The sequence below is a fragment of the Homalodisca vitripennis genome, chromosome 6 (genome assembly GCF_021130785.1).
Source record: "Homalodisca vitripennis isolate AUS2020 chromosome 6, UT_GWSS_2.1, whole genome shotgun sequence".
Classification (NCBI taxonomy): Eukaryota; Metazoa; Arthropoda; class Insecta; order Hemiptera; family Cicadellidae; genus Homalodisca; species Homalodisca vitripennis.
Window position 1 is genome coordinate 156,319,817 of NC_060212.1, and position 12,566 is coordinate 156,332,382.

The 12,566-nt window shown below is 30.1% G+C and overlaps 1 protein-coding gene across 1 annotated transcript in view; it reads left to right on the forward strand.

Annotated features, from left to right (window-relative positions):
- The window catches only part of LOC124365043 (vacuolar protein sorting-associated protein 13D-like), a 189,889-nt gene that overhangs the window by 54,077 nt on the left and 123,246 nt on the right, over positions 1-12,566 (forward strand). The window contains 2 exon segments of the mRNA XM_046820942.1: positions 7,934-8,137; positions 9,452-9,697. Of these exon segments, the coding sequence (XP_046676898.1) occupies positions 7,934-8,137; positions 9,452-9,697 (450 nt within the window).

Sequence of the window (12,566 nt, forward strand, 5' to 3'; positions counted from 1 at the left end):
TATTTTATGGAGTTGTTGACGATTTCTTTTGAGAAAAATTGTAAAGTTAAAGATGTTAAGGTTAAGGATAAGCAAAAGAAGGTAAAATTAAAATGGCTCACACCTGAGCTGAAACAAATCAATGAGTACAAATTAGCCCTCTACGATAGATATAAAATTAGCAAAGGTACAGCCCAGGAACCAGACTACAAAAAAGATTATATCAAAGCAAAAAGATTGTTTAAAATACGAATAGATCAAGCCAAACGGTTGGAGAATGAATGTTACATAGAAAACTCTAGTAATAAGTGTAAAGCTGCTTGGGAGATAATTAAAAAAGAGTCTAATTCAACAGCCCAGAGTTCAGAGTGTATTATAGATTCTAGTACCTTTAATGATTATTTTGTTAATATTGTGAGTAGTTTAAATCTTAATAAGAGTAAAAGTGTACCTGATAATAAAGCTTTAAACCTAGTTAATAAGTATATTATACATGAAAATATTGATACAAACCTATCTTTTAATTGGCATGAGATTAAAGCAGAAGAAGTTTTAAACTGTGTCTCTAGATTAAGTAATTCAAGTAGTGTAGATATATATGGATTCTCGAATAAAACCATAAAAAATGTTATTGAAGGAATAGTAACACCTCTTACATGGTTATTTAATAAGATGTTGGAGCAAGGGATTTTTCCAAAGGCATTAAAGCTAACTAGAGTGTGTCCAATATTCAAGAAAGGGGACAAATCAAATCCCTCAAGTTACCGCCCAATCTCCTTAATACCTATACTTGGTAAAATATTTGAATTAAACATTAAACAGCAACTTCATTTTTACTTTGTCCAAAATAATGTATACTGTCAAGAACAATTTGGGTTTATTCCAGGGGGAAGTACAATCAAAGCAGTAGAGACTGTAATTGATAATATTCTAATGAGTTTTGAAGAGCGTATGACAACATCTGCTATGTTAATTGACTTAACTAAAGCCTTTGATTGTATAGATCACAAAATTTTAGTGGATAAGTTTCACAGTTATGGAATTAGAAATAATGAGCTTAATTTACTAAGGTCATATCTGAATGACAGAAAAACAGATGGTTGTACAACGTAATGATAAATCTAGCTTTAAGAATATTACCAGAGGTGTGCCTCAAGGCTCGATCTTAGGTCCTTTTTTATTTGTAATGGCAGTCAATGATTTCTCATTCAATGTGACATGTAAGTCAGTGTTATATGCTGACGATACTACTCTGATTAACAGCACAAAACATTTAGATGAATTAATGGACAAAGAAAATCAAACATTAAAAATGGCATTAGAATGGTTTGAAGCAAACTCACTTGTTGTAAATAGTAATAAGACGGAGAGAAAATAGTTTTTTCTTTAAACAATCTATTATTAGAAGAGAGTACTTCAACTGCTAAGTTATTAGGTATTTGTTTGGACAGTAAGTTGGATTGGGCCTATCATATTGATTACCTTTGTAAAAAACTATCTAGAATAGTTTATCTTCTAAGAAAGTTAAGAAATTATGTATCTATTGAAACATTGTTATTAGTTTATAATGCTCTTTTTCAATCGCAATTAAGATATGGTGTAACTTTATGGGGAAACAGTACTAGTGCACAAAGAGCATTCATATGGCAAAAAAAAGCGATTAGGTCAATAAAAAATGTATCAGACAGAGAAACTTGTGTTCCTCTATTTAGAGAGTATAAAATTATGACACTGCCAAATCTTTATATTTACTGTTGTTTAGTAAGTGTAAAAGAAGTCCTCCCCAGCTTTACAATTAGGGAACAAGTACATGGGTATAATACGAGGAGGAAGTATTTTTTAGATCTTCCTCAAGTAAGATTAGAAAAAACTAGAGGTAGCCATATTTTTATGAAAATTAAACTGTTTAACAAATTACCACAAAATGCATGGATTGTACCTTTAAACAATTTTAAGAGAGTATTAGAGAACTGGTTCAAGAATAATATTTATTACTCAGTCTCAGATTTCTTAAGCAGCGATATTACATGTTTATGCTTTTAAAATTAATATTCGTTGTGTGTCCCATTGATTTGTTAAATTATAAACCGTAATTGTTTGTTTGTATTTGTTTTATTTATTCATGATATAGTATGTATTTTAATTTATTAACTTATCTGTATATACATAAATGAATAATTTTTTAAATTTTGTCTCTCAATGTATTTATTTATTCAGTTATTTATTATTTATTTAGTTTTAATATTGTTGACTTTTAAAATTTTATCCATGTTAAATGTGTTAATAGTTATTTATTATTGTTAATTTATATAGATCTGTTGGTTGTTTGGTTATTATTGTTATTAATTGTATAGATCTATATATTTGCTGGTAGGCTGGATTGAGTAGGTAGAATCTGAGTAGTTTGTTTTTAGTTTTAGTTTAGTGTTTTAGTTTTAGAATATTTTAGTAACTTGACGAAGTCCATTGCACTATTGAATGTGTTTAAAGACCAATAAAGATCTTGAATCTTGAATCTTGAATCTTGAATAGTGCTTCCTGTGCAAAGCTGCTCGTACTTTGTACGGGGTCTGTTGCCATTAGATTGTTTCTATTTAATTTAGAATCCAGGGACTCAGTGTGCTTGATGCTTGAAAGAAAAAATAAATTGTAAGTATAGACTGAATAGTACTTCCTGTGCAAAGCTGCTCGTACTTTGTACGGGGTCTGTTGCCATTAGATTGTTTCTATTTAATTTAGAATCCAGGGACTCAGTGTGCTTGATGCTTGAAAGAAAGAGTACATTTTTATTATTTTAACTTCAGAAATTAAATCAACCATTAATAACAATAATATCAATATATAACATGTAGAGTAATTTATAGTGATAAGGAAAAAATAATGTAAGTAAATAACATTAAATGTTAATAATAAATAACAAAGAATAACAATAAAGAAACAAATAATATTAGCAATAGATAACAACAAATGTAAATAATAAATTAATAAAAATTAGTAATAAATAACAAGTAACGTTAGAAGGCAATAAACCAACAACACTAGTAGTTTTAACAGTTTAACACTTTTATATAAGAGATTTATAAAACGTAAAAGTCAATATGAGCAATTCTAAATTACATTATTAAGTCTCATTTTTCCATAAAAACACTTTTCTTGTAATTTTAAACAATCTCAAATTTTGAATGCTTCATATATCAATGGGAATTTTATTAAATATTGTGGGCATATAAACTTCAGTGTTCTTCTTCCATGTTAATTACTTGCTTTAGGTACAATTAGATAATTAAATCGTACCAAGTAGGTGTGTCTGTGTTTTTATTTTATAAGTACTGTCTTGTAGGTTATCACATATAATTATGTACATAAACCATTATAACGACTTGGATTGTAGATATTAATATTCCAGAGTATTAATATTTAAATTATCAATAAGGCATCCAAGACGATATAAAATATTTTTTGATTCGTAAGCTCCTAGTGAATATTAAGTACAATTTATTACTAAATTTGTTAACTATTAAATATTATCTGGTTTGTCTAAAATAAAAATCACAGGATTTATTTATAAAACTGGAAAATTAATAAGTTCAACGTTTCAGTATTTTTGTCACTCTATTTTCCACAAAGAATTGACAAACTGTTTAGTAAATTTAAAAGTTCCTTTGGCAAGAAATAAAAATATTAATAAAATATATCAAACTAAAAATTAGAGCTCTCTTCTTAAATAAAATAATAAGGTTTTAAAATAAAAATCAAATACCACTTTTAAATAACTAAAATAAAAATATTCACTTCTAAGTACACTCAAAATTCAAAATAAAAATTTAAACTTACCTTTCCACTAGTTGAACCTTAACTTTCAAGTCTCTGCAATTCAGATTACAACTCTCTCTAACATATTATTAAAGTTCAATTAATTACCAATTAACAATTCACTATAAAACAGTTCCAATTGAATATTAATAAATTACCAAATCTCAATTAAAGTTATTAACTAAGTTCAAATTTAATTCACTTTTCTTGCAAGTATGAACCAAATGTAACTTGTATGATTCTATTGTGCTCTATTGTTCATCGAGAATAAGTTATTCAGATTGCTCTGTAGTTTCTATGAATTTAATTTTTCCTATAAAAAAGACAACAAAATTAATTTAATATCAAATCAGGAAGACTATTTCAATAAAACGTACAATAAATTTGGTGCTTACCTCAAAATCCCTCGCGGAAAAAAATTTAAGAAACACGGTGCACTGTATATTAATACTTACTCACGAAAATAAGCAAAAGAAGGGCGAAAATTATGAGCGGGTGTTTAAATACTTCCCTTTCCAATCAACTTTGCAGGACATCCGCGGTGTTCTCTCATTGGTCCAGCTGTATCAAACAAGGAGAATAATACTCGTAACAATACAAGTTCTAATCAATTCAAGGCAGTCAACCTGCCTTCCTAACAATTTAAAACTACCAGTACTAACTTGCCAAAGGATTACATGTTCGTTTTTACCCTGACTTTTCACAATCTAATCTAAAATTAAGTCCCAATATTCCGATCCCAAAATTTTCATTTAATTTAAGTTTTAATTAAAAAAATAAATCAATGTAGCTTTAAAAACGCTACAACCATTTATCTACTTGTAGCCTTTTGCATATTGTAGAATTTTTCTCCATTTTGGTATGACCTTTGTGTTGTTAGGTATATTACATTTAAGCACTTGTGTTTATAAATTCTCAATGGGTTTAAATTGATTGATGCATTCCTCATGCTCTTAAACAATATATAATAACATAATGAATTGTAAACCATCAGCAATGTGCTATAGGGCGAAAACTGTTTTAAATAGTACTGTTTGTAAACACACTAACTTTATTACAAATACGTATATATGCTTATCCTATTTAAAATTATGTCTACTTAAAGGCCTAAACATTTAAAATTCTTAACATTTTCTAAAATATTACAATTAGTCATTTTAAATATATAAATTAACATGTAAAAACTTTGTATAATGACTCATAATTTCAATTGTTTTACCTATGAGATGGTATACATGTAAAGTTTACTTAATATTGGTCCCCAAATGCTGCTCTTAGATGCATTATGTTTCTCTGAAAAACAATCTCATATTTTTACTATCAATTTCCTTTTTTTTTAAGTAGTCTTCACACCAGTTTAGGAATTTTCCCAATGCTCTCAATGACTGTCAAATTATAGTGTATCAAATGCCCTAAACAAATAGATGAACGTATCTATTATTTGATTTACATTTTCTATCTCTTTATTAACAATGCTGGAAACATTTTTTAGCAACGTTTCGGTGCTTTTCTTCCTTTGAAATCCATATGGGCAATCATTAATTATATTATTACTGATTAGGTATTTATTTCAATTATTTACCATATTATGGTACTTCATGATTTTCCTTACTATAGATAAAATAGATATAGGATGATAGTTCTAGTATAAAGAATGACTCCCAGCCTTGTAGCCAGGTATACTTAAAATTTTCAGTTTATTAGAAACTATGTCTTCTGATATGTATTTATTTTTTAAATTTTACCAGTATACTTTAAATTTTTTTTGCCTTTGAGAATGGTATATTCAAAGATTTAATGCATGATTTGACAGGTTTATATGTTATAAAAGTTTGCTTGTGTTTTTTGTATGGATTCGAAAGAAATGAAAAAGTGTTCACTATGAACCTCTAACATCCTTCACAAGATGTAATGGTTGAATTAGCCAACTTGCCCTTTGATACTACTGCACCATCAACCTCGGACCAAAACATGCATTAGACATTGATGATACCATTAGACTTATCACAATTTTAAATAGTCCTTCAAATGATTTAAACAACAATTTTGTTTATACAAATACTCCTACTGATTATGACATGTAGAATGCCTATGATGACACTTCTTTGGATCCTAGTCTTGAAATACAAAGAAATTAGAAACAGATCCAATAAAAGACATGAACTTGATCCAACTAGGGGTCCACTTTTAGGCCTACAAATGATTTCCTGGCCTCTAGAACCCCAACATTCGAGCAATAATATGTTGTTTAAAAATCAAGTTGCTCCTAATGTCGTGAGCCGCAACAGATTCCAACTGCTGTCACGTTTCTGGCATTTTAACTACAATGAGAATGGTGCAGGTAGACTTGCTAAGGTGGATAACCTTATTCAGATATTGAATTTTGCTTATAATAAGTTATAAGTAAAAAAGTTAATAAGTAAATAAGTTTAAAATGATCTTGCCATTGATGAATCTATGGTTCCATTTTAAGAATGATTGCTTTTCTTACAATATTTCCCCTAAGAATCCCAAGAAGAATGATATAAAATTATTTAAACTATGTGACCAGTCAGTCTATACTGTATATGCAAAGTTAAAATATACTCTGGTAAAGTATCCAACCTATCTCCTGATTATTACATGTGTACCTCTGTAGTTTCAAAACTACTACGCTCTTATCTTCATTCAGAAAAGACTGTTTATTTTGTCAACTATTACAATTCGGTGAGTTGGTCTGAGTACTACTAGGAAAATTCACTCATCTGTTAGGTACTTTAAGAACTGATGAAGCTGGCATACTTAAGAATTTTTTCTTTTTTGACAAACTTTTTTGCAAATGGTATGTGCAGAAAATAAAGATGGGATTGTTATTAAAAGATGGCAGGACAAGATTCAAATTCTCATGTACAATTGATATGTTTGACACTGGCAAGGAAGACAGATAAGGAAATCTCTTCCTTAAGTCAATAGTTGTAAAAAGCTACAATAAAATAAAACGCGACATCGATCTTGCTGACCAAATTTTATCGTACAGTTCCACAGTTCGGAAGATCCTCTGATGGTGTCACAAGGTAGTGGAGTGTTTTTTTTTTTTTTGCACCAGCATTGTCACCAAAACCTCAGCTCAGGACAAGTACTAATAGCCATCACAAATTTCAATTTAAAAATCTGTATGAACGGGATGGAACTGTCGCAATCTACTTAACAAAATTCTAATTATCTCAGTATCTGGATAATGCTGAAGTAGAATCCATATGAAGGATTAATCAATGAGTTGGGGAACTTGGATCCTCAGTTTCCGATGCAAGGTAGTTGGTTATCTTTTGAAGTCCCGGATTTCACTTAACTCCAGACAAAAAAAAATGTTTTGAATGGGTCACGCTCAATACTGAGACCATCACTAATTTAATGGGCATATACAATATGTTGTGGACTGACACAGTGAATATATTTAATTTCAGTGTGAGATTAAAATGAACAAGTTGGTACAAATTGACCCATTATCAATATCTTCTATTCTGCTATTGTAAATTACAAACTGTTATAAATTTCAATCTACATTCCTACATTAGTTAACGTTTATTTTCATTATGTAATCAATCTCAATTTTATGTAATATTTAAATTATGCTGACATTCTTTAAAATTTTTTAAATCAATTCCTGTATATTATATAAAATAATAATTCATAACGCACTTCATTCTTGACAAAATACAATACTATAATTTCATCCCTTGATCTGGGAGAGTGGACTGAGGGTTAAGGTACTTTTCACACAGAATATTTCTTATACTATATAATATATAACAAAGAGTTTAAAATGGGAAGAAAAACTTGGACAAAGAAAACCACTTTTCACACAGAATATTTCTTGTACTATATAACATTCAGTTTAAAATGGGAAGAAAAACTTGATTTAGAAAATAATTTTCTTAAAATTTGAGACATTAATTTTTTGTCATTCAGTTTAAAATGGGAAGAAACAACTTGATTTAGAAAATCATTTTCTTAAAATTTTAGGCATCAATTATTTGGTTAGTTACACCACTATTAGATTTCCTTAAAATGCTAAAAATTATTCAGTCTTACTTGCCATAGTCTACTGTAAATACTTGTAATGAATGAACTTTTCTTAAAATGATGCGTTTGCTTGGTACAGAAGATGAAGTGGACAGTTTATCATCAGAGCCGGTCAGCCGACGGCCGAGTTTTGTTCCACCTCCAAGCACTCGGACGCAGCTCACCTTTGACTTCCACCGCCTCAACATTCTGCTGTTGCGGGCCGTTTTGAAGGACAATGTTCTCGTTGGCCGCAAGATCGCTACTGTTACTCTCAGTCATGCCAAGATTAATGCCTCAGTTGGTCAGTTATACCTGATATCTTTAAGTAAATCTGTAGTGTTTGCTTTATTTTGGTTCCTGTAACTAAAAATAAGTTTTTTTGTCGTTTTATACATTTAAAGTACAGTGTTATTGAAGAAGAATACCTGTATCCTTCAAAATTCATTGCTCAATAATGTCTTATACAAATATTTTTCAGTAAAAAGAAAGATCGGTTTTGTTGTTGTTTGTCAGTTAAAGTGTGTTTCCTGATTTGTTTGATCGACCAATAATTTCGTGCATTTAATAATAATAACTGTCATACGACACAATTTGTAATGGCAATGTTAATAAACGCAATCAAATGAGCATGTTTTGACAAAATACTTCATATACGGTATATGGCTAAACATTAAAATTAAAATAGAACACAATTTACACAAACATAGCAGAATTATCACTTTTAATTTGGTAGAAGTGTGATTAAAGATTTTAATAAACGATAAAGCAACAGCAACAGATTTAAAAGTATGCAGAAAGTAGTCATTAAATAAATAGACATATTGGCATGATAATGACAGAGACAATATAGTAAAATAAACAATAGTCATAATCTTTAAAATATAAACATATATAGAAACATCAGTCAGTAAAACATAAAAAACATAGAATATTTGCTAATACTGAACAATTTTGTGTAACCTTTCATTCAAACCCATTTCTCCAGCCAAAACTAAAACCTTACATGAGGATAGCAACAGTCGATCTATGTGGAATAAGACAGTTTCATTATTTTCACATATTGAAACTTGTACAATAATTACAGAATTATGTAATTATGAATAATCTAGTAAAAATTAATTCTACGTGGATAATGAATGCAACAGTTCCAACTAGTCTATTGATAATTATCAATTATTGTACAAATTATTCAAATAAGTACATAGGTTTTTCAAGAATTAATTAATACTTTAAAGTTATTTATACAATTTAAAATTTTCAATGGAGAGAATTTAATTTGGAATTTTTTATGTGAACTGTATACCTGGAGGGGTTAGTTTTTTTTTGTTATAAAAGTCCAGCTAATAATTTTTACTGCTAATTTGTTTCAATTTCTGGAAAAATAACTATGATAAGCCAAAAAGACTACTACTTGATAGTCTTATTGATGCTGAGCTGTACTTTATATTGCAGGGTCAGAGCTGCTGGTGGAGGGGTTAGTTTTTTTTTGTTATAAAAGTCCAGCTAATAATTTTTACTGCTAATTTGTTTCAATTTCTGGAAAAATAACTATGATAAGCCAAAAAGACTACTACTTGATAGTCTTATTGATGCTGAGCTGTACTTTATATTGCAGGGTCAGAGCTGCTGGTGGAGGGCTCATTGGGTGGACTTCAGGTGCTGGATCTGACAGCAGAAGGTCACACACATCAGCGTATTCTCAGTCTGGGGCAAGACCCTCTGACGGAGAACATGGACCTGATGGCGTGTCTCAGTGCTGACCTATATACCATGGCAGGCACACCCTCGTACACACCTTCACGCCGACAGGAGAAAGAGGCCTTTAGTTTCACACTCCAGAGGAAACTACATTCCGATTCTGGTAAATGTTACTAGATCAACTTGAACAAAATAATAATGAAAATTTGTTAAATCAGCTCCATTTGTTTAATACACAAATTTGTGCATTATAGATAGTGAAGTTGCAGTGGTAAATGGTGCTGTGTTTTTGAGGGATTTTGAGTGGAAAAGCCAAAACGGTGACTATAGTATTTGTTTTGTACAGTCAATAAAGTCTCTTGAATAGACTGAAAAATTAAATTTCAGTTTTCATTCGACACAATAAAATTTATTCACTTAATTACAGACCTAACCTGAACAGTGAACTTGCATTTTTTTTGCATTATTTTTAAATTTCCAATTTGGATCTGTGAAGTTTTTGTGTTAATGAAACTCTGACAAAATAATAAGCCATTAAATTAAAGGTTACTTATTACTAGTGTTAAATTACTACAGTTATTTATAGAATCAAATAAAAATTCAGAACCTAGGCTTACCTGGATTGTACAGATAACTATAAATAAAACAATACTAGACTTTCAATAATACTTGTGCACAACACTGAACAATAATAATAATAAATTAATTAATTTTATTTCATCACTGTAGTTAAATGTGGACTGATTGTAGTGTTGAATATAAATTACATGCTGTTTGAAAGGACCACATGTTGAACTGGATCTGACAGGAGGAAGAGAGGGACTGTCAATACCAGCTGTTATCAGTTGAGATTGCTCAACTGGTTAAGTTACAGCCTCAAGTTCTGGAGGTCGTCAGTTCAAATCCAACCAGTAGCATATACTTTTTGCAAGGCTGATTTTAACTGGCTAGCATATTTAATGTGTTATTGTAATATAAATAAGCTGCAAAAATTTTTATTATCATTTTAACATTTTTCTACAAATTTCTGTAATCAATAAAATAATTTATCTTTCAGTGTAAAACTGACACTTATATAAGTAACAAATAAAGACAGATTATATCTGTGTGCATATGATATTATTTCGTCTTCCAAATAAAAGTGATATTTAAAATTGGATTTATTTTGTTAACTTTTAATAATGAAAACTGTCTATGACTCTAAATCCAAAGACCAAGAAACAAAATATCCTTGTGGAATTTGCCATAAAAATGTCAGGTATGGAGCGTTGGGCTGCAGTGGACAATGCAAAATGTGGTTTCATCTAAAATGTTTGAATTTTGCATACTCGGAGGTGAAGAAACTATCAGAGAATGAGAGACAATGTTGGAAATGTCCAAATTGTATAAATATCGTACAAAAACAAAATTTAGAGCTCTGCATTGACTTAGATCTCTCTGAAAGAATAACACAATGCCAAAATGGAAATCAGGATCTTGAAACCTCATTAAATCTTGCAGCTGAGCTAGGAAGTGCTCTTCTCCAAGAAAACGAAAATCTAAAACAAGAGCTACACAATGAAAAGTTAAGGAAGTCACAGAATGAAATAGAACTCGAGGATAAACTTAAAGAAACTGAATACAAAGTTGAACAAATAACTACAAAGAACTATGAAGAAAACAAAAGGTTAAAAAATGAAATCGATGTTTTAAAAAATAAATTAATAAACTTGGAAAATAAACGTGTAGAGCTAACTAACACTTATGAAGCAATGGAGAACGAAATCAGTAAAACATGCAATAACTATAAAAATAAAATTAAAACCATGTCTGACACAATAAGAACATTGGAAAATGAAAAAAAATCAGGAAAAAGTGACAGTTCAATGGTAGACAAGAATGAAAATCTAATAAATAAACTACTGAAAAAAGAAAAAATGTACAAGGAAGAAATTAAAGACCTCAGAGAAATAAATAACAAACTGCACACTGTACAAGCCTCTCAAGAAAAGAATGTTACAGTGGCACAGTCTAACACCGAAAATAATGTATCTGTAGCCCTGTCTCTGCTTGATGGTGAATGGGTTACAGATGATGCTATAACTATATATTTTGATCTACTTAATACTACTATAGACCAAAGAAAAATCTGTTTGATGCTACCAGCCATTGTACTTATTTTGAAACATTCTGACACCATTGAAAATGTTTTAGAACCTTTAAAATTATATGAAAAATCCTACATATTGATGCCAATAAACGATTCTCATTTTTCCATCGGAGACCCTCTTGTTACAGACAGTAAAGGATCAGGAACCCATTGGAGTATGTTACTTTATGCAAGAAAAGAAAAACAATTTTTGTATTTTGACTCTTTGGGTACTTACAACCTCAAAGTAGCTGAAGCGGTGGCAGCGAAATTGCTCTTACACATTGGTATGACTGAACAAGTGAAAATAAAGCTATGTACAATAACAAAGCAGAACAATTCTTATGATTGCGGATTACATATGCTGCTAGTGGCAGAAATGTTACTGGCTCACATTGCGGATACTGGATCAGTGGATACAGACTTTGAAATTCCAAGATTGTATGAAATTGATGTGTGGACCAAAAGAGCTCAACTTGCTTCAATACTGCACAACACGAGGTCTTCTAGTAATATCAAATGTCTAGCCCCAATAATTCTAAGTTCAGCCAAAACTAAACTGAAAAATAAATTAAATGATAAGATTGTACATAGTGAACCGCAGAATAATGAGATGAACCGTGTTACTCAGAAGTCTCAAGCCTGTCAAGTCAAACAAAAAAATAATGGAAATTGGACACAGGTTAAGAGTGGCAAGAGTGTGAAAACAAACACAAAATTAAATGAATACCCTATAACTCTTACTAACAAATATGAATGTCTCAGAAATGAAGATCAAGAGGAGATTGATACCCAAGAAGTAGAGCCGGAACATTGTAGAGGCAATATTAAACAGTCTAAGTACTATTGGGAAAATCCTACATTTACATATAAAAAAGATAAGCAAAAGGAAGTCAATGCTCTT